The 25,531-nt window shown below is 41.1% G+C and overlaps 1 protein-coding gene across 2 annotated transcripts in view; it reads left to right on the top strand.

The window, feature by feature from the left end:
* The window catches only part of LOC101740655 (villin-like protein quail), a 30,190-nt gene that overhangs the window by 2,594 nt on the left and 2,065 nt on the right, over positions 1-25,531 (top strand). For both annotated transcript variants that reach the window (XM_038010746.2, XM_038010745.2), the window contains exons 3-15: positions 14,900-15,013; positions 17,593-17,798; positions 17,875-18,076; positions 18,335-18,640; positions 18,713-19,009; positions 20,066-20,275; positions 20,765-20,851; positions 21,148-21,241; positions 21,484-21,720; positions 22,455-22,592; positions 23,588-23,743; positions 24,284-24,390; positions 25,142-25,327. In XM_038010746.2, coding sequence (XP_037866674.1) covers positions 14,900-15,013; positions 17,593-17,798; positions 17,875-18,076; positions 18,335-18,640; positions 18,713-19,009; positions 20,066-20,275; positions 20,765-20,851; positions 21,148-21,241; positions 21,484-21,720; positions 22,455-22,592; positions 23,588-23,743; positions 24,284-24,390; positions 25,142-25,327 — 2,340 coding nt within the window. The remainder of the gene's footprint in view (positions 1-14,899; positions 15,014-17,592; positions 17,799-17,874; positions 18,077-18,334; positions 18,641-18,712; positions 19,010-20,065; positions 20,276-20,764; positions 20,852-21,147; positions 21,242-21,483; positions 21,721-22,454; positions 22,593-23,587; positions 23,744-24,283; positions 24,391-25,141; positions 25,328-25,531) is intronic.

Below are 25,531 nucleotides of genomic sequence, written 5' to 3'. Positions count from 1 at the left end.
ACAACTTTTAACCATATCTATTGTTTATAAGCCGTTAAATTTTGAAATCTGTATGAGGTTGCTGCGAAAAAAAAAGATTGCAAATCACAGAATACCTGATGTCGTGTCTTTTGGTTAATATGAAAAAAAACCTGTTTCAGAATAATATAATTATACTAAATATGTATTCTATTTATAAATAGTAACTATACTCGTAGTTTAGTAGTAGTATAGTTGTTATTAGTATATCTATATACTTTAGACAAACTTTGAAGGTCATGACTTCATGACAATAGAAAACACGAGTGCCACGTAATCCTCTCAGTACACAAAAGGTTATAAATTGAATTATCACGAAACACCACCAATTCAATTATTAGTACCGATCGCTACGTTATTATTATTTTCGAGCAATAGGTATAAAACTTAAAACACAACTGATTCATCAGAAAATACGTATACTTTATACTATAAATGTATACAAACCATAAGCACCCGTAAAACATCTTTAGTTTACGTAAACATAAATGTTTACTGTGTAGATGGGTACCAACCGGACCCCTGAGATGTCAACCTTAGGTAATATAGGAGATAAGAGACATAAATAACCCTTATGATGTATAAGGGCTTCGGAAACCAGTTAACACCAGGTGGACCGTTCACCCATATCTTAAATCTTATCTTATTATATATATAAAAAAGAATTGCTGTTTTTTTTATTGCTTAGATGGGTGAACGAGCTCCCTGGCCCTCCTGATATGGTCTAAGTGGTCATCGGAACATCTCACCTTGAGACATTACTTCTAAGTCTCAGTTTTTACAGCACAATGGCTGCCTCGCCCTTCAAGCCGAAACGCACTACTGCTTCACGGGAGAAGCAGGCAGGCTGGTGATACCTACCTACCAAAAATAACGTAAATAGAAAATCACCTCTCTCGTCCAGTAATAGGACGTCTCTTTCGACGCCTGCCCCTGGGTTCCTTTTTCCTATCTACCCGTGCGGACTCACAAGAGGTCCTACTACCAGTGAAACGCTGTTCGTTAGTCTCGCTAAAATTCGAGAACGGCTGGACCAATTTGGCTAATTTCGGTCTTGAATTGTTTCTTGAAGTCCAGAGAAGGCTTAAAATGTAGATAAATGTGAAAATGCTCGGAATTAAATAAAAATAACATTTTTGTATTTCCTTTGATGTGCCCCCCGTCCGACGGATTCCTTTTATTTGTTTTTTTTATACAAAAGCTTAGGTATTTTGTTTATCGATTGAGCTAGTATGTAATAAAATACATGAATACCCAGTCTGAAACCCCGTCCTCTCTCCAACTCCTGCCGAGCCATGTTTGGTATAACATTTTAATAATAATAAAATAATTATGATTAAATTACAGACCAAATAAGTGAATTGTACTAGTTCGATTTCTGGTGGTAGCTGGTTGAGAAATCTGCTTCCCACCTTCCAAGTTCATCAGATCAGATTGACGGTAGTTATTGTTATGTTGTAAATAAAACTAACTGTTTAATTCGATACAACAATTTCATGAATTATGTTGATAATGAATTGGTTGTAAAGTTCAATGACCAATTTCAAGAACTCGGAATTCCTCAAAGAGACGATCAAAAAAATTCTCATCAAGTTTTTTTTTTCTGTTCAACCTAAAACAAAATCTAAAGGCTTTAATACAAAACATCAATTTCACGGAAACTTTAACTCCAAATAATTCAATGCGATGGTCAGTGATCTGTGATTTTATAATTATTAGTTTTGTCTAGACGTGCGTTCCGTTTCATCGACTATTTGGGCCCCGAAGCGCTAAAATGTAGGCTTTCATACGTTTTTATTCTCAATATTTGTCTAATATTTGAAAAGTTTATTTAAATAAAAAATAAAAAACGTGTGACACTCGGGAACTGCCGCGGTAAAGCTATTGCATAGCTTTTTTTATCAACTTATGCAATTATAATTAGACAATGATAATTTAATATTAAAACAATAATAAAACAAGACCAAGCTATATTAAACATTAATAAAATCAAAACCTTAACTGTCCCCTTCACACTCATAAGCTAGACCGCGCGAGAGAGAGATGGGCAGAATTTTCATGATGCGCATGCAGTGTGACGTCACGCCACGCGCTTATTCACAAACACTACACAAGCGCAACGTGTGTTAAACGCGAGCTACATGGTAGGCGGAGTGAGGGGTGTTAGGTTTTTTTCGTTACGGAATTTCATGATTCGGTCGCCGCGCTCAAGGCCCGCGATAAAAGCTATGCAATAGCTTAATAATAATAATGTTTATTTTGTGTTAAAAAACCATAACAAATATAAATGCAAAAATAGAAGTAACAAGTTACTTAGGAAACCTCTTCATTTGAACATTGACGATGTCTATGAGCGACGATGAGTCGCCATTAGTCAACGCCAGTGCTGTATATGATGAGTGTGGAGTCCTGGTGCGTGTGGAACATTTATCACAGCATTTAGTAAGTGGTTCAAATGATCTAAACGTACATCAGTCACGGTATTACCGAAGTTAGTTAAATTAAATTTTACTTACTTTATCTAAAAAAATATTATACTTCACGTTATCCAACCATACAGCCAATTCTCTATTAAATAAAATCAACACTAGGTGGCTCTACAACGTGTACAAACCATCACAGTTTGGCCAAAACCCGTACCTCAGTTGTATTAACAACACAAATTACTAAACAACAAAAAAAATTTTTTTTTATTAATGATTGTAATGAAACATTTGTTCCATTTTCTCTAACCGTCTGTAACGTGTGAGCAGTGAAAGGTCAAGTTGCCAATCTAATTCCCACAAAAGGTGAACCACGTGAAATGCTCGTTACAACCATAATGTCAAAATGTTTGCCATGCAAACATTTCTTACAGATTTCGATAAATATTAAGTTTTTCATTTCGTTTTTGATAATCTTTTAAATTATACACGTGTTTTCATTATCCAAGTCTCACGAATCGGACTCAGGAATTTGAGTAGCAGTAATGATTATTTAAAGCATATTTCCCGTATGTTATTTATCAGGAGGTTTTTGTACTTTTTTTATTATTTTAATTCCGTACTATATGTGCCAGGTCATCTACCAGGTTAAGCAACATTAGTGAGATCACAGTTTGCGTAATATTCTCAGTAATTCAAAATCAAGAATCGAGCACAATCGAGCATATCCGGGCCATTGTTTTGTAGTAAAATGTTGATTCACTGACACGCATATTTACCATCAAATAATGACCACAGAGAAAATACTCAAACCGTTCTTGTGAATGTGAAAAGAAATATTAGGCCTGTACCTACGAAATTACTGTTCAGTACCTACATAGAAAGTTAAAGTTAAATCATTTTTATCAATATTTTTTTTATTTCTGTCAATCAAAATATGCACCCACTTTAGCGATGTGTCTCTGCCAGCGCAGAGATAATAATTTCAATGCCATTCTCGGACAAGTTAAGAGTACGAGAGCTAACACACACTTCAGAGGTATTTTGAACTACCTCTCGGGTATTGATATTTATCCCTGCCAAGAAGCTGCCTAGGTTTTGAAAAAAGTCAATGTCTGCAACTGCAACATCATGACTGCTTACTATTATCAAATAGTATCCATTTCTCATCGCAAGTGACAATCTCGTTCAAAATCCCTTGGTTTCTGTGTCTGTTAGCAACGCAAGGCATACCTTAACGCGTTCGTCGCGCTGGCGATCATTCAGTTCGTGCGACACCTACGAGTACTTATCAAGTTTTTTTAAGATGACGATTTGACGAAATGGACCATTATTGTTTTGACGCTAAGGTTGAAAACCACTGCAAACTCGTATGCGTTAGTATGAGTATCATCAACTTCGACTGTCTCCTTTAGTTCGTCGTCGTTGACTTTAATTTTCAGGCGACCACGGTGCTCATTTTTTATTTTAAAATTTCCATCTCGGAAGCGTCAATCCAAGAATGAGTTGTGCGTTAGTTTGTAGTGTTCGCTCTGTACATGTCATTATGTTTGTGAGCCCTTTGTCCACGACGGAACTAACATTCCATAATTACTCGTATTGTTATCGAGTTCATATTGATAAAAAAGATACAAATTTAGTAAAAACAAAACAATAATCAAAAAGGAAATGACTGAAAATACAATACATATTTTTAAAATAAATTCATTTAAACTTTTATCGCCAGCCATACATAAATTACCTTTCAAATGACCAGTATTGTAAAACGGCAACTTCATAGGTAAAAAAGACGTATTGATAAATAAATTATCTATGCTCTAATAGCATTCCGAAATTTATTTTAGTAATTCTCAATTGCAATATTGCAAAAGTAATACCTATAGTTTATTATTTACCTATAACCTGTAACATTTATCTTTTCGGCATATTTTTTATTGCAATCGATTTCTTTTTAATTTCACAGTTTATTGTTTTCTAAATATTTTTCTCCATTTCAATACGTCACAAGTGCTTATCAAGGTCAGTAATATCAACCAAAGCCTATTTCGGTTACCAGCGCGCAAAAAGGCTATGAATAGTCTGTCCCAACGGGGTCGCTGAACCATCTAAATTTGATGTACCGTATTAATAGTAGACAGATATTATTTGATACAACAATAGCAGATTACCCTCCTTAAAAAAGAAATTAGCACCCACATAACATTCACATAATGTGCATTGTGCATTTTAATATAACTTCACATATATTTTACCTTTTCTTCGTTTTTCACACCACTAATTTTAAATGTTAACAAAATCACATTAATATTTTGACCAGACAAAAATATATCTGTATTTGTTCTTTGATGTTTATTTTAAATCTTTAACCCAATTATGACTAGTGGTAGTTAGACTAGAGAAAAAATTGATAACGTAAGATAGTAACTCATATATTTTTAAAGCTATTAAAACCTCAACAAACTGGATTCGTTCGCAGATTTTACTCCGAATATATTTTTTTCAATCTTCCAGAAGATTCCAACTTTTTTAAATTAGAAACTCGCAACTTTCATTTTAGTTTTTATTGAACTAAATGGGTAGTTCAGGTTTACTACACACTGCTTCAAGGCTGAAATGGGTAGGCTGTTGGTACTTGGAATCCATCCATCCACAGGTACAACAAATTGTCCCATCACCAGTATTACCCACCGATTTTATTTTAGAAAACTACCTATTATTTTATTATTAATAGATTACATATTATTACAGAGTATGTATGCCATACCTGTAAACGACGTGCATTGTAACTATGCGGGCAAAGTTACTTTACAGCTATGGTTGATAACGTCTAATGAGGGAGCTGTCTGTAAATACATATTATGCTGCGGAAAAAAAATCCAATGATAACAACACACACTTCAAAGGTAATATAATATAACTAATATATAATCGAAATCGATTAATTTATCTATTTTTTCTAAAACTACTGCTAAGAAACACCAAAACGGTCACGTTCAATATATTTATTTATTTATTTCAAGGTTGTTAAAATGAATGTGATTTCTTGGTTTTAATCTTCTCTCTCGACATTCAGAAGGGGAGACCACCGCTCGCATATGAGTCACACTATCCGTAATACCGTTAGCCGGACGAGATACCCACTAGAGGCGCCAGTGGACCGTGATACAATTGTTCTTCAATTCCTTCAACATTTAATTAATGATCTACAATAAATACCAGGAAAACGTATTCGTAAATGTCTATGATCTAAAAATAAAGAATCTAAGAATAAAGAATTAAGTTCTACTTACATAAATAACATACTTAGGTTAGGAGACCACAAGGTATAGTTTGGCCACATTTGGTCAACATTCATTAAAATTTACAATCACAACTTACAAAAACAACGTAGATAAGCTTTTACAAAACGCGTATAAATCTTATCTTATAATAATAATAATAAGCCTTTATTGCTGTTTTACTTACTAATTACTAACTTAATACATTACTTAATAATAAATTAAATTTAAGTGCAACTTATAATCAATATCAATTATTCCGTTCGGCGTTCGGTGTGGTTTTAAAAACAGCTTGTCTCTCGACAAAGGCCTCCTCTAAAGATTGCCAATATTCTCGATTTTTAGACATTCGACTCCAATGCGGGCCGGCTACACTCTTTATTTCATCTTCCCAACGTTTTGGCTGTCTTCCTTTTTTTCTACAGCCATTTTCTACATACTCCCCCATGCCGATTGGTCCTCGTGGGGGAAAATGACCAAGACCCTCTATATCTTATCTTATACCTATATGTAAATAGGCAAAAACGAAATAATTCAGTACCTCTGTTTGTCAAACAAATTTTGTTGAGTAGCTTTGCGATATCAATATATAAATTCTGGAAACAGATCCTTTTTTCCACCTTCATCCATGGATCTGAATTTTGAAATAGCTTCGATTATGGCCATCACTTAGTGAACACTAGTCTTAATTGTTACTAGAGGCACATGAAATATTACAATTATTTTGTAATGCAACGCCGCAAGAACATGAAAGTGGAGTTTCGCTTTCACTCAAGCGCCTAGGTATTAGAATTGTACAATTACATGTCACAATCGTGATCATTAACAGACATGCAATATTATTGTTATCATTTCATATTACACAAATGAAGAAAGAAAACTTGTGAATACAAGAATACAAAGAAGTGGTCGGATAATACAAGAAATATATTATATTATTCATTTATGTACGACAGAATATATTATTATATTATATAAATGAAATGTAAGCTAGCAAAAAACCTCAAAGAGGATGTATTGTAACCACTACCAAATTTTAATCTTAAGATACTAATATTAAGCCTTAATTAATTTAAAAAAAAAAATAATTCGTTAGTGTTATATCCAAATACTGCGATCGCCAACCCACAATCTTTTATAGGTATTATAAATTCGCGGAGGTAGGTGCACCCTTCCTGTCTATTTATGCCGTCATCCCATCGTGAATTCCAACTTGAAAGGCGCGATACCATTTGTATAGTACAATTGGGACGCCGACCTTGCACCTCAGGTTATCTTGTTCCACTTTTTTTTTAATTGTGGACGAGCTCACAGCCCACCTGGTGTTAAGTGGTTACTGGAGCCCATAGACATCTACGATTTAAATTCGCCACCCACCTTGAGATATAAGTTCTAAGGTCTCAGTATAGTTACAACGGCAGCCCCACCCTTCAAACCGAAACGCATTACTGCTTCACGGCAGAAATAGGCGGGGTGGTGGTACCTACCCGTGCGGACTCACAAGACGTCCTACCACCAATAAAAAACCTGGTACCATCCTATTATACTATTTCTGATGTCCATGGACTGCGGAAAGATGGGTCGTAAACTCATTCACCCTTGTACGTAATAAATAAAAATAACATTATGCCCTTTTAGTCGTTTATAGTAATTTCCCAGTTCACAACAAAAATTTCAACCATAGCTCTATCTTTGGGGTCATCAAAAAAGATAAAATCCTCATATAATTAAATTCTCATTGTATTAAAAAACAATGGCACGCAACCGCTAATCCACGCAATAACCACACAAATGCTGTAGTGCCCAAATTTTATTGAAACAAAAATTCTGTCATTTTGTGTTACGAGTACTTCCGTGAATATTTGAAATTTAACATGAATGTACTGTCGTTAATCAATGCGCTCCATTGCGATGGAATAATAATGAATGAAATAACAATCTTTCGAAACATAGAATTATAGTACTCGTCCATAGCAATTACTACTTTCTTCGAGCTAATTACTTCTGACAGTTTCCATCATAGTCACCATTTTTTATGTTTAAATTTCCACACAGGAATCGGAAATTGTGTTACCGACACATAAATAATATTCCACTTACCACCTTCCTTTTACCACTTAACACCAGGTGGGCTGTGAGCTCGTTCAACCATTTAAGCAAAATTCTTTTGCATGTATGTTCAATAAGTAAAATCTAAATTTGGATCAGTTTTTTTTCCTACCAGAGCGCAACAACATCTACTACGAATTATTATTTTTCATTCCAATATTCAAAGTAATCTCCTTTAATTAATATCACGGAATCTAGTGAATCCTTTAAATTAATTCGATTTTTCACAACAGAACTATTTGGAACGTTCATGTATGGCAAATGGGTATTTTGCGGATTTTTCGCAAATGCTATTCGTAAAAAAACATATCGTGACTAGAAATAGGTTAATCTTGATGCATTCATCATCATGTGTCGTGATATAACATCACTATGAGGTGGTGCCATGGTTGGATGCCTTCGTAATTGAACAACGTGTTGTATGCACCATTGGATCGGAATCTCGAATGAGACACATCCAGTAATAATTCGTTTTAAAGTAACAACTAAATTTATTGTGGAATTTATAGATGTTTTTTTTTAATTATCACCTTTCTTGGTTAAGTGAAGGGATCTTTCATTAGCAGCTAAATTGTAAAATACAATTGCTTATTTTAAAATAAATATAACTAATACAATAAATTAGAAATTAGGAAGAATTACACGTTAATTAAAAAACTTTTTTAGTGTTCAATGTTGTTTGAACTTTTTGAATAGTAGATAATTAACTATAATCAAATAAACCTATGCATATATCGCAAGAGTATTTATCACTTCAAAAAACTAAAAGTATTTATCCGGTATGAATAGATCATCAAGATTACATAAAACTGACACACCAAATGAATATATCAATTTCAGGCAGAAAAAAAATCAAAAATTAATGAATGAAAATTAATAATAATAATGATTAAAAAAAAACATCACATCGCGTAATAGCCATTCACAATCAGAACCAGGACAAAGAAGACACCTAACACAATTAAGCTACCGTGAAGAAATCTAAAATCGTGTATAAAACCCACAACGGTGGATGCGCTTGTGCACCTCCAACTGTTTGCTAAATAAACGAGCAATTACTCGTTTTCTATTTATTTTTCTCGTCCATAGTATCTCAGTCAAGATCACTGACCTCATTACTTCAATCGAAATAAATTGAACTTGATTTGTCAAGCCGTCGCAATACATTTTTTCATATGCCCGCTTAGGTCATTTCGCGTTCATGTTAATTCACAATAAAGTAAATCAAGATAGATAATTCCTTTTTTTTTTTTTTTTTTTTTTTTTTTATGATTGAAAGTTTACTGGTGGCCCGAAGGCCTTTCCAGTTTCACCAGGACAGGTGGGCGAGCAAAGGCTCAGCCAAGAGGGGTGGGATTTGCTAACAACTGCCCGAGCGCCTCCGAAGGAGACCTAACAACTCAAGAGCAATTGTTTCGCGAATGAATCTACTACCGGATCGGAATCGCGACCCGCTGAGAAGATCCGGCGAGAAACTCAGCGGGCTGATGCATGGGTTAGGTTGCACGTCGACCTCTTTGTCGAGTTCGACGAGTACGGTTACCGGGGTCCCTAAGCCTGCCCCTAGTATTAGAGCTGAAGGCATCTAATGCAAAGGTTATTGGATCTGATGGATCCGTAAGGACGTGTCTAGGGCGTCGACGGTGACTGGCTCCTGCATGATCAGGATTCGGGGAGTAGTCAGCGGCGGCAACGATAAGGCGATTATCATGACGCATAGCCTTATCGAAGTATCGTTCCGACGCTGACTTCATGTATTTCCGAATTGATTCGAGGCCCAGGTCGTCGTGTAGGTCAACGTTCCTCACGAACCACGGAGCCCCGACAGCTAACCTGCAAAAGCGGGATTGTAGCGATTGGAGGGTGTCTATGTGTGTGCGGGCCGCGTGAGCGAACACCACACTCGCGTAAGTCATGACGGGCCTTATGCAAGTTTTGTAAAGTGTCACCTTGTTCCGAAGGGACATTTTACTCCGCTTACAGATCATGGGGTAGAGTCTACCGAGAATAAACGCGGCACGGTCACGGACTGATTTTATATGCGGGCGGAATGTCATCGATGCATCCAGGGTAACGCCCAGGTACTTGACCTTCCTGGCCCAGGGTATGGATTGACTAAAGAGAGTAATCGGGGGTGTGAGATTCCTCCTCCTAATCCGGGAGGAAATCCGTGTGGAGCTTCCCCTCTGAAATAGCACCGCAGTACTTTTCGCTGGGTTGATGTCTATGCGCCATTTTCGGAACCACTGTCCTAGGGCTAGGGCTGCGCTCTGAAGCTTCTTCGCGATTAGGGACTTATTTCTACTAGAATAGTAAACAGTCGTGTCGTCGGCGAATAAAGCTAAGTGGGTCGGCGGCGACCGGGGAATATCGTTGACGAATAAGCTAAATAGGAGGGGTGAGAGGACAGAGCCTTGCGGGACTCCAGCTGTGAGAGGTCGTGGGGAGGAGCGGGTTCCCTCGACTCGATATCGAAAAGAGCGGTTCGACAAGAAGTCCCGTATGATGAGCACGAGACTATCCGGCACGCCCATGTTGAATAGTTTGAAAATCAAACCATTGTGCCAGACTTTGTCGAACGCTTTTGCGACGTCGAAGAAGAGAGCTCCCGTGTATAACGGTTTTGGTCGATTAAGCCCCACAAGAATGTGCTCCGTGAGGCGGTGCACCTGTTGAACGCATGAGTGATTTGTACGGAATCCGAATTGTTCATCGATAAGAATGCCCTTGGATGAGACGAAGTCTCTGAGGCGTTTGTAGAGCAGACGCTCATACAGTTTGCCTAGAGACATGAGGAGGCTAATCGGGCGGTAGCTCGTCGGATGATTTTTTGGTTTACCGGGTTTATGTATGCCGATAACGTCCGCTTCTTTCCACACCGCGGGAAAGATACAGTTCGCCATAGCGGCATTGAAAATAGATGCCAACATCACGATGAGTTGGACGGGTAGAAGTTTAATAACGCGGTTGGATATACCGTCGGAACCGGGAGCCTTGCGAGGACGTAGGTCTTTGATCAAGTCTTTAACTTCCATCGGGGTGACGGGTGGTAACGCATCAGAGGGTGGCAAGGAGGCTCTGCGTTCTACCTCACTGTCTACTAATTCTACATGAACAGGGTCCACGGATTGAGTGCTGGGCGTGCACTGGGTTTGCAATGTATCGGCCAGCAGCTCTGCTTTTTCGTCATCATCGAACGCCGCGAGTCGGCCTGAGGGGCCTACGAGGGGGGGCATAGTTACTACCGTATCCGATTTGAGAGTACGAGCTAAGCGGTAGTAAGACCTTTGGGAGGGCGCGAGTCCTTCTAAGAAATCAGACCATCTGGCATCTCGGACTTCGGCGATGCGAGACTTTACGTCGCGTTGTAGGGCACGCATTCGAATACGATTTTCCGCGGTAGGATACCTGTCGTAGGCGCGTATCGAGGCGTTCTTAGCTCTAAGGAGTTCCCTAATATCGTCGGACAATTTGAAGCGGTGAAGGAAGTCCTCCGCTACAACTTGTTTCGATGACCTATCTAATGTCGAGGTGATGTGTGACGTTAAGATGTCTATGGCTTCAGCGGTATCCTGAGGAGACGGGATAGAGTCCGGGTTAAACGGGAGCGATGGTGGATCAGATTCAGCCAGGCTGATGCCCAGCGTGTGCCAATCCACCACAGTCCTCGTGACGGGAACGGAATCGGGAGCGCGACCGAGCTTCATAACGACGGGACGGTGGTCTGAATCTAACTCTGAAACTACTTCGATCGAGTGTAAGCGCAGAGTTACGTTTTTTAATAACGCTATGTCGAGTATATCCGGGCGATGCGCGATATTTAGCGGGTAGTGAGTCGGGGTTAGCGGAGCGACGATATCGAAGGCGAGATCATCGACTAACGCGTCAAGCCGCCTGCCATTCGGGGTTGTGGTGTGTGAGTTCCACCTGATGTGTTTACAATTTAGGTCGCCCGCCAGAATGACAGAGCTCCCCATACCGAGCAGCGACTCGATATCACTGCTTAGAACGATCTTATCCGGTGGAAGATAAACGGACGCGATAACGATCGGCGCGTGTCCCGTCAGTGAGATTCGGCACACTGATGCTTCGATATTAGCGAGCGCGGGAGGATCGAGCGGGACGCAATGCAGGGCTCTTCTATAGTAAATGACGGTACCACCACCACGGGCAGAGAGCCTGTCGTTCCTGACCATGTTATAGTTCGCGATTTTAGGGTCACGGCGCGCGGGCTTAAGTAGGGTCTCCTGCACTAAAAAGATATCAATTTGGTGGTCACGCAAAAAGTCAGAAACCTGATCACGTTGATTTGCGAGACCGTAAGCGTTAAAAAATCCTATCGTTACGGATAGGGGCTTTATTCTACTTATATACGCCATTGATTACCGGCGGAGTGAGGGGAGGACGTACGTATTTAATGACGCGTATACGTCGGCGTATTCCTGCACAACGGCGATAAAGTGTTGTGCAGTGGAGGCAGCGCGAATGGCGTCGCCCAAAGCGTTAACGCGCTCAAAGTTGATCGACTGAAAGAAGTCGATCGCTAAAGCGAGATTGTCGGACGCGGTCGGAGGGCAAGTCGCGGGAGAGGGACGAGTCGCGGGGGCGGGACGAATTGCGGAGGAGGGAGTTGTAGCCGTGTTCGTGTACGGCAGCGGTTTTGCCCAGGCCGAGACACTGGGCACCGCCGCCGGAACGAACGCTGGCTTAGCCTGCGACGCAGAGGGTGCCGAGGCTTTGATGTCTGGGCCGGAAGCTCGGAGGCGGTTTTGGCGGGCGACGCGGCGATTTATTTTAGGGGCTCGGGGGCAACCACGGTAATTCGCGGGGTGACCCTGTGTTCGACACAGGACGCAGCTAGGCGGTTCCGTCGCGGTTTTTTGGTCGCGAGCGCAGAGGGCCGTGGCGTGATCGCCCAAACACTTAACACATCGGGGGCGCGCGTGACAGTTACGGGAAGAGTGCCCGTACAATTGACAGTTATGGCACTGGCTAGGAGTGCCTTTTTTATGGGGGGCTTCGACAGCGATACCAGAGAGCCTACAGACGGTCTGTGTGTTAAAGATTTTCTTACCCTCGGGGGTAGGCTGGAGAGCGACTAGAACCATATTATATGGCTCCCTACCGCGACCGGTGTGCATACGGTGCACAGAATTCACTGGTAGGCCTTGTTCTAACAGGTCGGCTTTTACGAGCTCTACATCTAACTCTTTAGGGATTCCGCGTATTACAACGCGGAGTTCGCGCTCCTCCTGGAGCGTATACGTATGGAAACTTATACGCTCCTTACGGAGGTAAGAAGAGAGGGCCCTATGGTCGTCGGGTGTTTGAACCTTAATTTGAATGCCGTTCGCGAGGTTACGGGCATTCGTGAAATTTATATTTTTGGCCTTAAGGGCCAGGCAAACTCGATCCCAAGCTGCCTTCTCCTGAAGGATAACCGGGGGAGGGGTCTGGGTTTTATTTTGTGCCACCGGACGCGGCGACGGAGTGGCACGGGCTGGGGGCGCAACGGGAGTCTGAGGGCGGGGGCGCGACGCGTTCACGGCTTTGCTAATTTTAGCGGCCGCGGGAGCTCGAGACTCCGCGGCACGCTTCTTACCCTTCTGTACCAGGGTGAATCCATCCGTCGATGAGGCGGGGGCGAGGTCGACCTCCATGTCCGAGTCAGAGTCGGAGCACGAGGAGGCGGGTGCAGGCGACCTACGAGCAAGTGTAGGTGTTTTAGAGGGCGCGACGGAGGCCGCGGATGATCGCTCAGCTGAAACGATGGTCACGGCGGACGACGCAGCAGCTTTTCTCGCCAGTATAGGCGACACGGGAGCGGCAGGCACGACAGAGGCTGCGGTGCTCAATGCAGAAGCTCTGCACGCAGGTACAGGCGACGCAGGAGCAGCGAGCGCGGCGGAGTCCTCGAGAGGGCTCGCAGTGTGATTGGCCTTGAAGGCCAAAAACTCCGAGGCGAGCTGTGGGTGGCGAAGTCGGAGGAATTCCGCGAATACAGCGTCCATGATCGCTGAGTACCCAGGTGGGGCGGCCCCGGGTCTTGAAAACACTCGCCTTGCGGCGAGGCCCCAACTTCTCGGACCTGAGCGGTTCTATTGAACACAGGTGGCAATGCGGCGCGATTACTACAGGACAAAGAAAAAGCACAACAAAACAGAAATTACGAAAAGAAACAAAACAAATAAATACTTGCAGGAAACCACTTTGTCGGCAGATGTACCACGAACACAGAAACAACAAAAGGAAACAAAACAAATAAAAACTTCCAGAAAGAGCACTTAGTCGGCAGATGTACCACAAACACAGGCCGCGCGAACAATGGCCGGGCTAACAAAAGCCGGGCGAACAAAGACCGGGCGATCGAGTGGACGATGAGCACGTCCGCACGTGACGGGTGCCTCTATCGGAATGAGATAATTCCTGCATATTTTGTGCAAGCGTGTGCAATTATTAAAGATCCACCTCTATAGGCCATCAAAGCTCATAAGCATCATGAATGCAGCTGCCTACCTTGAAACATTGTACGGAAACTTTAATTTTAATGGTTCAAAACTATTCGCTAAGACTAAGACTAATCGCATTATTGTTTCTCTATGACAACCAACTTAGAAATTAAGGGCAAGGAGTTAAGAGAAGAGGCGATTAAGCACGTATGAGGGCCTAACGTAAAACTTACTAATAACGGAGACATAATAATATGCTCTTACTTTGTTAGTAAGATCTACATAATTTTAATTCCAGTCTATAAGTAGCATCTCTGGTGCTAGGACCTTACTGGTGGTAGCACCTCTTGTGAGTCCGCACGGGTAGGTACCACCACCCCGCCTATTTCTGCCGTAAAGCAGTAATGTGTTTCGGTTTGAAGGGTGGGGCAGCCGTTGTAACTATACTGAGACCTTAGAACTTATATCTCAAGAGGGGTGGCGCATTTACGTTGTAGATGTCTATGGGCTCCAGTCCACCACTTAACCGCTGGGTGGGCTGTGAGCTCGTCCACCCATCTAAGCAATAAAAAAAAAAGCAGATGCACCAACGGCTCCAATTTAAATAGTATATTTTTTATAGGAAGCCAGCACAGAGCTGTTACCTCGCACACACTATGGGACATTCTATGACGCTGAAGCATACTTGGTTTACTCGGCGTCTCTTCTCTGCCATCCGGCTGGGCCGGACGTCATAGTAAGTTCTATTGTCAATTTCAGTTGTTACCAATGAAGTACATGAAGACTTTTTCATTTTTATTATTTATTTATTTATTTATTTAATTAGTCTACTTACAAATTAACAGTATAAACCAAAACATTTGTAAGGTATTAATAATTAGCTTAAGTAATTCCTGACAACAACAATAAATCGCTGCAAACCATCATGGAATATATCCATTTCCGGAGCATAGGCTAGCAAGCCATTGAGTAGCGAGACAGCACGATGCGTCGGAGAGTTAGCGGTGTGCTGCGTACGCGCGTGCGTAGTACTAAGAAGCTGCCGCCGGCGACGCACCCCTCCACACATACATCCGCGCATGTAGCCATCAGGCACATATAACGACACTGATTCCAGTGCAGTCGAGTTATCAATTTTGTTATGCAATAGCTGATAATAATGCACCACAAGAGTCATCTTCCGTCTGAGCTCAAGAGTATCTAATCCGACCATACCAGTAACATAAAGTGATGGATACAAGAACGGATAGTATCCATACATTTTCTTGAATAGGAACCTGCAAAATTTTTTATGTAGTTTTTCCAGCATTAGCTTTTGAACTGCTTCGCGAGGATCCCACACGAGTGCGTTATATTCAAGACTACTTCGCAAATAGGCATCGTACAGCATAACAATCACACGATGGCTTACAAAGTCGTGCGTCTGACGAATTATGAACCCGAGCAGACCACTACCCCTTTTACATATATTTTGTATGTGATCTTTAAACGTTAGCTTGGAATCGAAAATAACTCCCAGGTCACGTATAACTGCCACATGATTCAAAATGACTCCAGATAAATGGTATGGAAACAACACGGGCGACCGTGACCGGCTGTAAGCAACAACCTTGCATTTATTAGTATTAAAATGCAAGCGGTTACGCTCTCCCCATTCTGCAACCCGAGTAATGTCGCGTTGCAAAGCATGGCGCTCAGCATCACACCCGACCCCAACATACAGCTTAAGATCGTCAGCAAACATAAGACACTTGGTCCTCTCACTGAGAATAGAAGATAGATCATTTATCATGATTAAAAACTGAGTGGGACCAAGCGTACTACCCTGACTGACCCCTGATCTTGTAAAATAAGTTTTAGATTTGAAACCCGCTAACTCAACATGCTGAGACCTATCAGAGAGATAAGAAGAAAATAATTTGAGGAGTTTTGGGGTAAATCCGAATGAAGCAAATTTCATCAACAGTACGTCATTATCGACACGGTCGAAGGCTTTTTCAAAGTCTAAGTATACAGCGTCGACTTGTTTCCCTGCATCCATTTCAGCAGCAACATAGTTGACGAAATTAATATGGTTAGTTGCCGTAGATCTACCAGCTCGAAAACCATGTTGACTGTCAGTCAATTGGTTCCGGATCTGCGCACTAACATGTTTATTAATAATGGACTCAAATATCTTTGCAAATACTGATAATACTGCGATGGGTCGATAGTTTTTCACATCTGTGCGGTCACCACCCTTGAAGACCGGAGTTACTCTAGTGTGCTTCCACGTAGATGGATATGTGGACATTTGGATTGAGAGATTATAAATATGTAGTAGTGGTACACTAAGCACACTTATACAATCCTTAGCCAAAAAGGAAGGGATACGATCTGGACCTGATGCGGAGAACGGCTTAATGCGCTTCACAGCACAGCGCAGGTCGGAATTATCTACAGTCAATAAAGCTACTCGAGCACTGGAACAAAACTGTGATGTTATTGCTGCACTATGCTGGGCCTCAGTTGGATCTAATTTGGGTTCATCGGCTAAGAAAACTGAACTGAAGTAAGTTGCAAATGCATCTGCCGCGTATTGTCCTTCCACAGGTTTTCCCAAATAATCATAATATTTATTACAATTATGCCTACTTTGTCGCTTATCTTTAATAAACTTCCAAAATATTTTATTACTATTAATTATTAAATCCCATCTGAGGCATTTCAACCTTTCTCAATCTCTCGTGCTGTTCGAGAAACTAATCAAAAGTTATGTTATTTTTGTGGTGCTTTGTATTATTTGTCAAAAATATGAAAATAATATGATGTCTGTGGTGTTATTTTTTCTGGTGCTCTTTTAATCTCACAATAGATCCACAAAATCTACTAACAAAGCTGTGTCATGTATTGTCATCATGTATTCCAGTTCGATGAATAATAGACACTTCGAAAATCATAGTTTTAAAGCAAAATAATCGTAAAAAAATCGCAAATACGTAATTAGTACAGTACAATTGAGGCAGTACAATTGAAGCTTAGTGTACCAAGGTGGGTGTGTGGCGATCACGTTGCAAGGTCTATATCAAGGTAACAACCACTAAAACCAGACTGGTAGAAAACTCGTTCGCATCCAACTAATAAAATAAAAAAACAAAATGAGGCTATAATAACAATAATGCATCACTGCTCAAAAATAAATTTGCGGATACAGTTATTGTTAGGCCCTTAGCTCGTCCGTCTGCAGTAAACATATTTAAAATAAACAATAAGAAACAGCTTTTGATGTCGATTAAAAATACACGAACGCTTGGAGTAGCTTTATTATATTCACAGCGTCGAGAGATTAAAGAGAGTAATGGAGATTATGCGGAACGCCACATACACGCCTGGGCTGGAGAACGCTGCGGAAATCTTGCCGCACTCGCCCTTCGCCGTGGAACACAGCTCGCTACGTATCTTGGCATGCCTGTAGTCATTCATCGGGAGGCGTCTACCAAGGAAACTCCTCGGCTCCTTTCCTACTTTCGAGACGGTATAAGGTAATGTCGATATTGTACAAAATTGTTTAATTCCAAAAGGTAAATAAATTTGATATAATTAGCATTTAAATTTCAGGATCCTTCGTAGCGGATCGAACTTGAATGGTGCAGCACGTTTATACCGTGTTCGTGGTCGTCGACCGCTTCTCGTCCAATTGGAACCGGTATCATGGTCTCAGTTGGCTGCAGACGGTGTATTCGTTTTAGACACCTCTTCCCTGCTCGTTCTGTGGCTGGGGCGAGCTGCCAATCTTGTCGAGAAAATATTCGGTGCCAAGGTTTGTCAGTTATCTCTTTTCGTTTCGCATGATTTGTATTTAATACCGCGATAAAGCACGACTTGTCAATTATAGTTATACTATTTTAACACCGATTCGTATAATTCTCTGCAACATTGCGCAATACATAATCGTATCAACTACATACCTGTCGCAATACGGTTGCTGAAACTGGATTGATTACTTTTAACTTGAATTTGATTTCAAACAAAAACCCAGAATATATTGAAACTACTACATACAATTTTTTTTTACTAGATCGCTTACCGTATGGCCCGAGGAGCTGATAAAAGTACGTCAGTTCGGCGTATTGCCATCGCTCATGACGGGTACGAGCAAACTTTACCATCAAACGATCGCGCCCTACTTGACACCCTGCTAGAATTGCGAGCACGCTCAGTCCGTCCAGCTTCCCCTCCCCCCGATCCTCCTCGTACCGCTCGTCTGTACAAGGCGACACAACCTCACAGAGTTACACCTGTCACTGTACCTTCCCTAAGACCAGCAGCGAGGCTCGAAGAAGTCAAACGAGCACCGTTGTTCAGAGAAGACCTCACTGATGATGTGAGTAACATCTCTATAACTGAAGTGACACATCTATAGAATTCCAATATTAACCACTTTATTCCAACTTAGGGTGTATATATAGTGGATAGTGGAAGCCGAGGAGTCTGGGCATGGATAGGACCACAAGCGACAGGTCCTGGTAAGCGTGGTGCTTTGGCAGCTGCCCGCGGCCTTGCTCGTGCTAAGCGCCACACCGGCGCAGTATGTGTGACCACAGCTGGACGAGAACCATTAGAATTTGCTTCTCTATTCCGAAATTGGCGCTGGTGTGACGCTCGACGGGATATCAGAGTTCGTGCAGCCCGCTCGGCAACTACAAAGCTGGACGCGGTTAACCTCGCCACTAACGCTTGGCTTGCTGCTGAGGTAAGCCGTAATAGAAACTATATAGCCTCGTGATAAATTTTTAAGAACGATTTGGCGCTATATCTATTGGCGTTGATGGCGTTGATGGAATGTGGGGAGTAACAATTACTTTATTCAAATATTTAATTCAATAAAATAATATGAAAATTTATTTCCAAACAACTTAGGATATCAATGTAATACAATTTTTCAGTGGTCTCTACACTAAGCGGAAGTGTAATCGTAGAAGACTTATGTCCATTTTATTAATAATATGGATACAAAACATTTCTGATATACAGTAACTATATAGTATTACAATTGACGCGTTCAGCTCTAACACTAGGAGTAGGCTTAAGGACCCCGGTAACCGTACTCGTTGAACTTGACAAAGAACTCGACGTATAACCTAACCCATGCATCAGCTAGATGAGTTTCTCGCCGGATCTTCTCAGCGGGTCGTGATTCCGATCCGGTAGTAGATTCATTCGCGAAGCAGCTGCTCTTGAGTTATTAGGTCTCCTTCGGAGGCGCTCGGGCCGCTGTTAGCAAATCCCACCCCTCTTAGCTGAACCTTTGCTTGCCCACCTGTCCTGGGGAAACTGGAAAGGCCTCCGGGCCATCAGTAATCATTCAATCCTAAAAAAAAGTATTAAAATTATAGGTCTTTAGCATTTTGTAATAATATTTGTTGTTGTTTGTAGCATGCTGCATTCAACTGTAAAATTTGTGCAATTCGTTTAAATAATTTTGAAAGTGTCAATTTCAAAAAGACTGTAACACCTATTATCGTAGCGAAACGATTTTGACAAATCCAATATAATTAGTACACAGAACTTACCTTAGCTTATTTTCTTGAGGCCCTTATAGAAAAATGAACTTTACTGACGACTCAATTTATATTTGGGGATGGTTCTCCAAAGAAGGAGTAGGAACTGCGAATTGTACCTCGAGAATACAACGGCCTAACAATATAGCATTGGATAAATTCGGTGCTGACTAAAAGACGGAGATGTCTTTAAGCTATATCGCATTGTTATATGTGAGAGAGATATCTAAGACTGCTTCTGTAATTAGGCACAACTACCTGACGATGGATCGGGTTCTCTACGTGTGTGGCGCGTCCGAAGATGCGGTGTAGATGAAGACGCGGAGAAAGAGGCAGACGGTGCACTGGCAGAGGTCGAGCGACCACAAGCAGCTGCCTTTTACGATAGAGACTGTTACATTGTACTGTACACATACCATTCTCCTAACGGAGACCAAACGATGATTTACTACTGGATGGTGAGTAATTTCCTTTTTTTTATTGTTTAGATGCGTGGATGAGCTTGCGGCCCACCTAGTATTGAGTGGTTACTGGAGCCCATAGACATCTACAAGGTAAATGCCGCCACCCACCTTGAGACATGAGTTCTAAGGTGTCACGGCTGCTCCGCCCTTCAAACATAAACGCATTACTGCTTCATGGCAGAAATAGGCAGGGTGGTGGTTGGTGCGGACTCACAAGACGTCCCACCACCAGTAGTTACGCAAATAATAATTTTGCGAGGTTGAATTTTAATACATGACGTTATTCCTTCATCGTGGAAGTCAATCGTGAACATTTGTTAAGTACGTATTTCATTAAAAAAATTGGTACCCGCCTGCGGAATTCGAACACCGGTGCATCGCTAGATACGAATGCACCGGATGTCTTATGCCACGACGACTTCAATTTTGCAAAATACAATGTTATACTTTTTTTATGGACAAATTAAAAAAATTCAATTATAGGGTGGCTCTGCGCCAAATGATCTGAGGAATTTGGGTGCAAAAGAAGCCAAAGACCTCTATATAAAGCTAGGCCGTCTTCCTGTCCAGGTAAGTACCATTATGCTGTCTTTTGAATGATATACAGATTTTAATATGGATTTAAAAATTTTACTGACTCATTATTTTAAAGATAGATATGATCGCCTCGTTGGCATAGTGGTTACTGACACTGACTATTATTGTCACTAACCACTATGTAGTGTCATGTCAGTCTTATCACTGGATCCAGATTGGGTCTTGGTACCTTGATATCTTGATTGAAGATACCAAACGGTAATCGGTTTCACAAAAGTTAAATGAGGAAACTTTTTTCTCAAGTTTATATTTGTATTTTTTATCTACAGGCCTGGGTGTACCAAGGAAAAGAGCCAGCGCATTTTCTACAAATATTCAAAGGTCGAATGATTACATACGTCGGTAGTGCAACCGATTATGACCGTAAGCAAATCCAAAATTTTTAACAGAATTCGAACATGGACCACAGATTATCATTTGTATCGATTCTACATAAGAGGCGATAATTATTCAAAAACGATAGTATTCTAAATTCCTGTTTCACATACATAATGTATTTTTTTTGTAAATACATAAAGCTACGCATCGTCATTCTACTCCTTACTAAAAATACGGGACTGAGGTGTCTGGTCCCAAAATCGATGACGTTTAATTTTACTTTTTAGCGAGCGGTCGTCGAGTGATTCCGCCTAGCCGTGTGCTGATCCTAGTGTCGGGTCAGTACGCGCGTGAGGCCCGCGGTACTGAGGTGCGGGGGGCGGTGAGGGGCGCGGGGCGGGGCGCGTGCTGCGTGCTGCGGGACGGAGCGCGCGTGTGGGTCTGGTGCGCCGCCTCCGCCACCGGAGACGAACGGGAGGTCGCTAAGAACATGGCCGCCGTTGAACATACCCTCGTCATGCAGGGTAATACCTTTTTTTTAATTCTACCTAAGCTAATAGCCTTGAGAGGCTATTTCAGCGTAACTTTAACTGGTAAATGAGCTCACGGGGCTCAAACCTGACGACGTTGCTAACACGAACCCTAGCAAGAGCCGTGCTTCGCAGAATCTACCACCGGATCGGAAACGCGACCCACTAAGAAGATCCGGCAAGAAACTCATGGGGCTGTGTCTGTGGGTTAATTTACTCGTCGAGCCCTTCGTCGCAAGCAACGGGTTCGACGAGGACGGTAACCGTTGCTTGTGGTACCTAAGAGCACCGTTAATGGATCGAGAGGATCCGAAATGACGTGTTTTGTGCTACGTCGACTGCTTCCATTCTGTCCACAGTATCGGGAATATAAGGGTAAACGAACCACCCTAAACGAACTCTACAGCTCTCCATGCTGGAAAACAAATTTAAAAACAGAAGCTATAATTTTTGGTTATAACAGAAATTGATTTTCAACCAATCGTTATGGTAAAACCTGCCTATTAAATTCAATTTTAACTGGAACGATAAAGGGCAGATTTTTAAACGAGTTTCTGGTTATACTTTATTGCACACCAAAACACAAAGAACATTTAAAATTAAAATAAAAGCTTATGTAGCAAAAAATAACTTCTGTATTCCAGCTACATTTAAAAAGAATACCAAATACAAATTTTATCAAAGAATTTGACATAGATTATTAGAACGATTACTTTTAATACTGACAGGTAAAGAAAAGTCCGACTTTTGGGCAGCCTTGGGCGATCGACGTCATTTGTTAGTTCCGTCTGCAGTGAAAGAAATAGAGCGCCCCCTCCCGCCCCGCCTATTTTACGTCTCCATAGGAGCACCAGGACAGTATTCGTGTAAGTAATACATACAATATTAACTAGCAACAGTTTCGCATAATACATACCGTCATCGCTTTTGAGAAATGTAATCGAAATCTTTTCAACGACCACTCTGTGGCGTGCTCCTGAAATTGCTATTGTCTATGACCAAGGCTATCAATTAAGAAATTTGATTTTCTATGTTCTAAATAGACGAAGAAGCTCATTAATAAACGGATTTTTTTTAAAGCAGATTAATGTAAGTACTTACAGTTCAATATGGTTCATTAACAATAAAACTAATTTTAATTCACCAGTTTTTTTATTGCTTAGATGGGTGGACGAGCTCATCGAACACCTGGTGGAGAGTGATTATCGAAGCCCATAGTAATCCGAACGTGAATACCGTTATCCACCTTAAAACATAGGTCGAAGTTTTAATTATATGGCATAATGACTAATGACTGTCCCATCATTCAAACTGAAACGCATGACAACTTCATGGCAGGTTAAATCAATCACTGCTGGCTCATAATATTGTCTTACCAGATATATAAGAAGCAATACCTGGAATCAGATCTGTATTAGTATGTACGATCTGGTCCCCTATGATCGTTGCCTACTTAAAACCACTTCCGATTCCAAGAAATCCATTCGGTCACGAACTGTGCTTAAGACTTGATTAAGCCCTCGTCGCGTTGATCACGGTGCTATATGACGTTTTTCTTCAAAATAAATTCCAGAAGCAAATCACAGTAAGTCGACATCTAATTGACGAATTTTTATTTTTATTTCATGTATGGATGGACGAGCTCATACCACAGTGATTACCAGAGCCTATAGACATCTACAACATAAATTCTGCCACCCACCTTGAGATCTAAAGTCTCAGAATAGTTACAACGGCTGCCCCACCCTTCAAACCGAAACGCATTACTGTTTCACGGCAGAAATAGTTAGGGTGGTGATACCTATCCGTGCGGACTCACAAGAGGTCCTACCGCCAGTGATTAACATTATGGTGTCCCCAGTTGAAGAGATAGTCTCGTTCAGCCAGTACGACTTGATGCCGGAGATGGTGGGCATCGTTGACGGGCACTGCGCGTTGTTCGTCTGGCTCGGAGCTCATTGTTGCCCGCGGGCAAAAGACGACGCTAGATCGATAGCCCTTGCTTATCTTGCACATGGTAAGTATTTAGTTCACAATAATATCTATGTATCATCATAATCGGTTGCTCTTGGCAGAGTAGTCGTGGTCATGTGGAATTCTTGCTTATTAAAGCCTTGACAGATGTTTTCCGTAGTTTGCGAACCGAATCCTCGGCGCGCAAACTCGTTAAGTGGAGTTTCAGTAAGGTCTTTCACCTGATCAATCCAACGCATAATTTATAATATGTATAATTCTAACAAAATCGGCAACAAAAATGCATTTTGTGTATTTAATCACTGCTTTAATTAAGGTAGTAATTTTTAAAAAATCATTGAAATAATTTCTAACCAGTGTGCTTTCCGCTTAAAAATCTTTAACAAAATATAATGAGAATATCACCAATGTAGTCAAATCTTTTGGAGAGTTTAAAACAAATCTGATGATCAAATCTCTTTAGGAGCACACAAGCTTAAAAAAAAGGATCATTCGAGGTAGCACAAAAAATTACAGTAGAATTTATAACATCTCCTTTTTTTTAATCGGTTAAGATGAATCTGACTCTTTTTTTATTATTTAGATCCTGCTGCACGAGATATGGAAACGCCTATAATCACAGTGAACCAAGGTCGCGAACCCCCACACTTTACGGGTTTCTTCCCACACTGGAAACAGTCCATGTGGAAAGTAAGCAAACTTATTCTACGCATTCTTGTATTGTGCTAAGTTATTCGCATATTGAACTACAGCTTACATTAACACTTACTTATACCATTAACTTACAACCAAAGATCCGGCGAGAAACTCAGTGGGCTGTGTCTTTGGGTTAATTTACTCGTGGCTTCATCGCAAGCGACTGGTTCGGCGAGGACGGTTGCCGGTGCTTGAGGTACCTAAAAACACTGTTAATAGATCGAGCGGATCCGTAATGTGCTTAGGGCGACGTCGACTGTTTACCATTCGGTCCACCGGATCGAGTATGAAGTTCTCACGCACCACCTCCACAACGAAAGCATAGGATCGTGTAATAAAATGTACCCTATATGTAAAATGTACTCTATTAATATGATAGGTATTAAAATTATCATATTAAAATTATCTATGAACTCGCAAGGATTACGAATGTGCCTATTTCTGTTGTGACCACTGAAGTATGAAACCTAGTTGTGACACTGAATTTTTAGCTTAAAAACCAGGACGGCCGTTTTGCAATACAATGACTTCAATCACACATCTCAAGAAGAGTGAGGGCCTTCACGTTGTGAGGCCTCTTGGCTCTATGAAACCACTTAACACTGGATCCGACATGAGTTTGTTCATTCCCAATGAAATAAATTTTAAAAAAAATCACTAAAAGTCCTAAAAAATTCTAAATCTTTCTCGGAACTCTGAGATTATAATAAACTGTATCTTGATTTTGAAGTGACTTTTTTCACAGGGTCATAAAACGTTCAGCGCTATAGTCAGCGCGTTGGAAGGCAAAGCCATCGTCCAGCGCGGTAACATCTCTATACCTAATGGTAACAGCACGAATCGGTTCGATCAGTATGAGAAGTACCCATTGGGACTGCTGCGAGGACCCAAAGAACATCAACCCCCCGACGTTGACCCACTTGTGAAGGAGGTAACCTTGATTAATTAAGCTTTTCCTAATTTTAGGTAGACAGAGCTTAATACATTTATTGTAATTTGATTTGGCCTTTAATTATATTACCGGCTCGAATGAACATAAAACATCCTTTAAAAGAAATGGGCACATCAGAATTTCAAATAGTGGGAAGGTTGTTTACAAAATATAAGATAAGAATTATCTACTAGTACTAAGTAG

The sequence above is a fragment of the Bombyx mori genome, chromosome 4 (genome assembly GCF_030269925.1).
Source record: "Bombyx mori chromosome 4, ASM3026992v2".
NCBI lineage: Eukaryota > Metazoa > Arthropoda > Insecta > Lepidoptera > Bombycidae > Bombyx > Bombyx mori.
The sequence above is the reverse complement of the archived record's forward strand: the minus strand, read 5'-3'. Positions and strand labels throughout refer to the sequence as shown.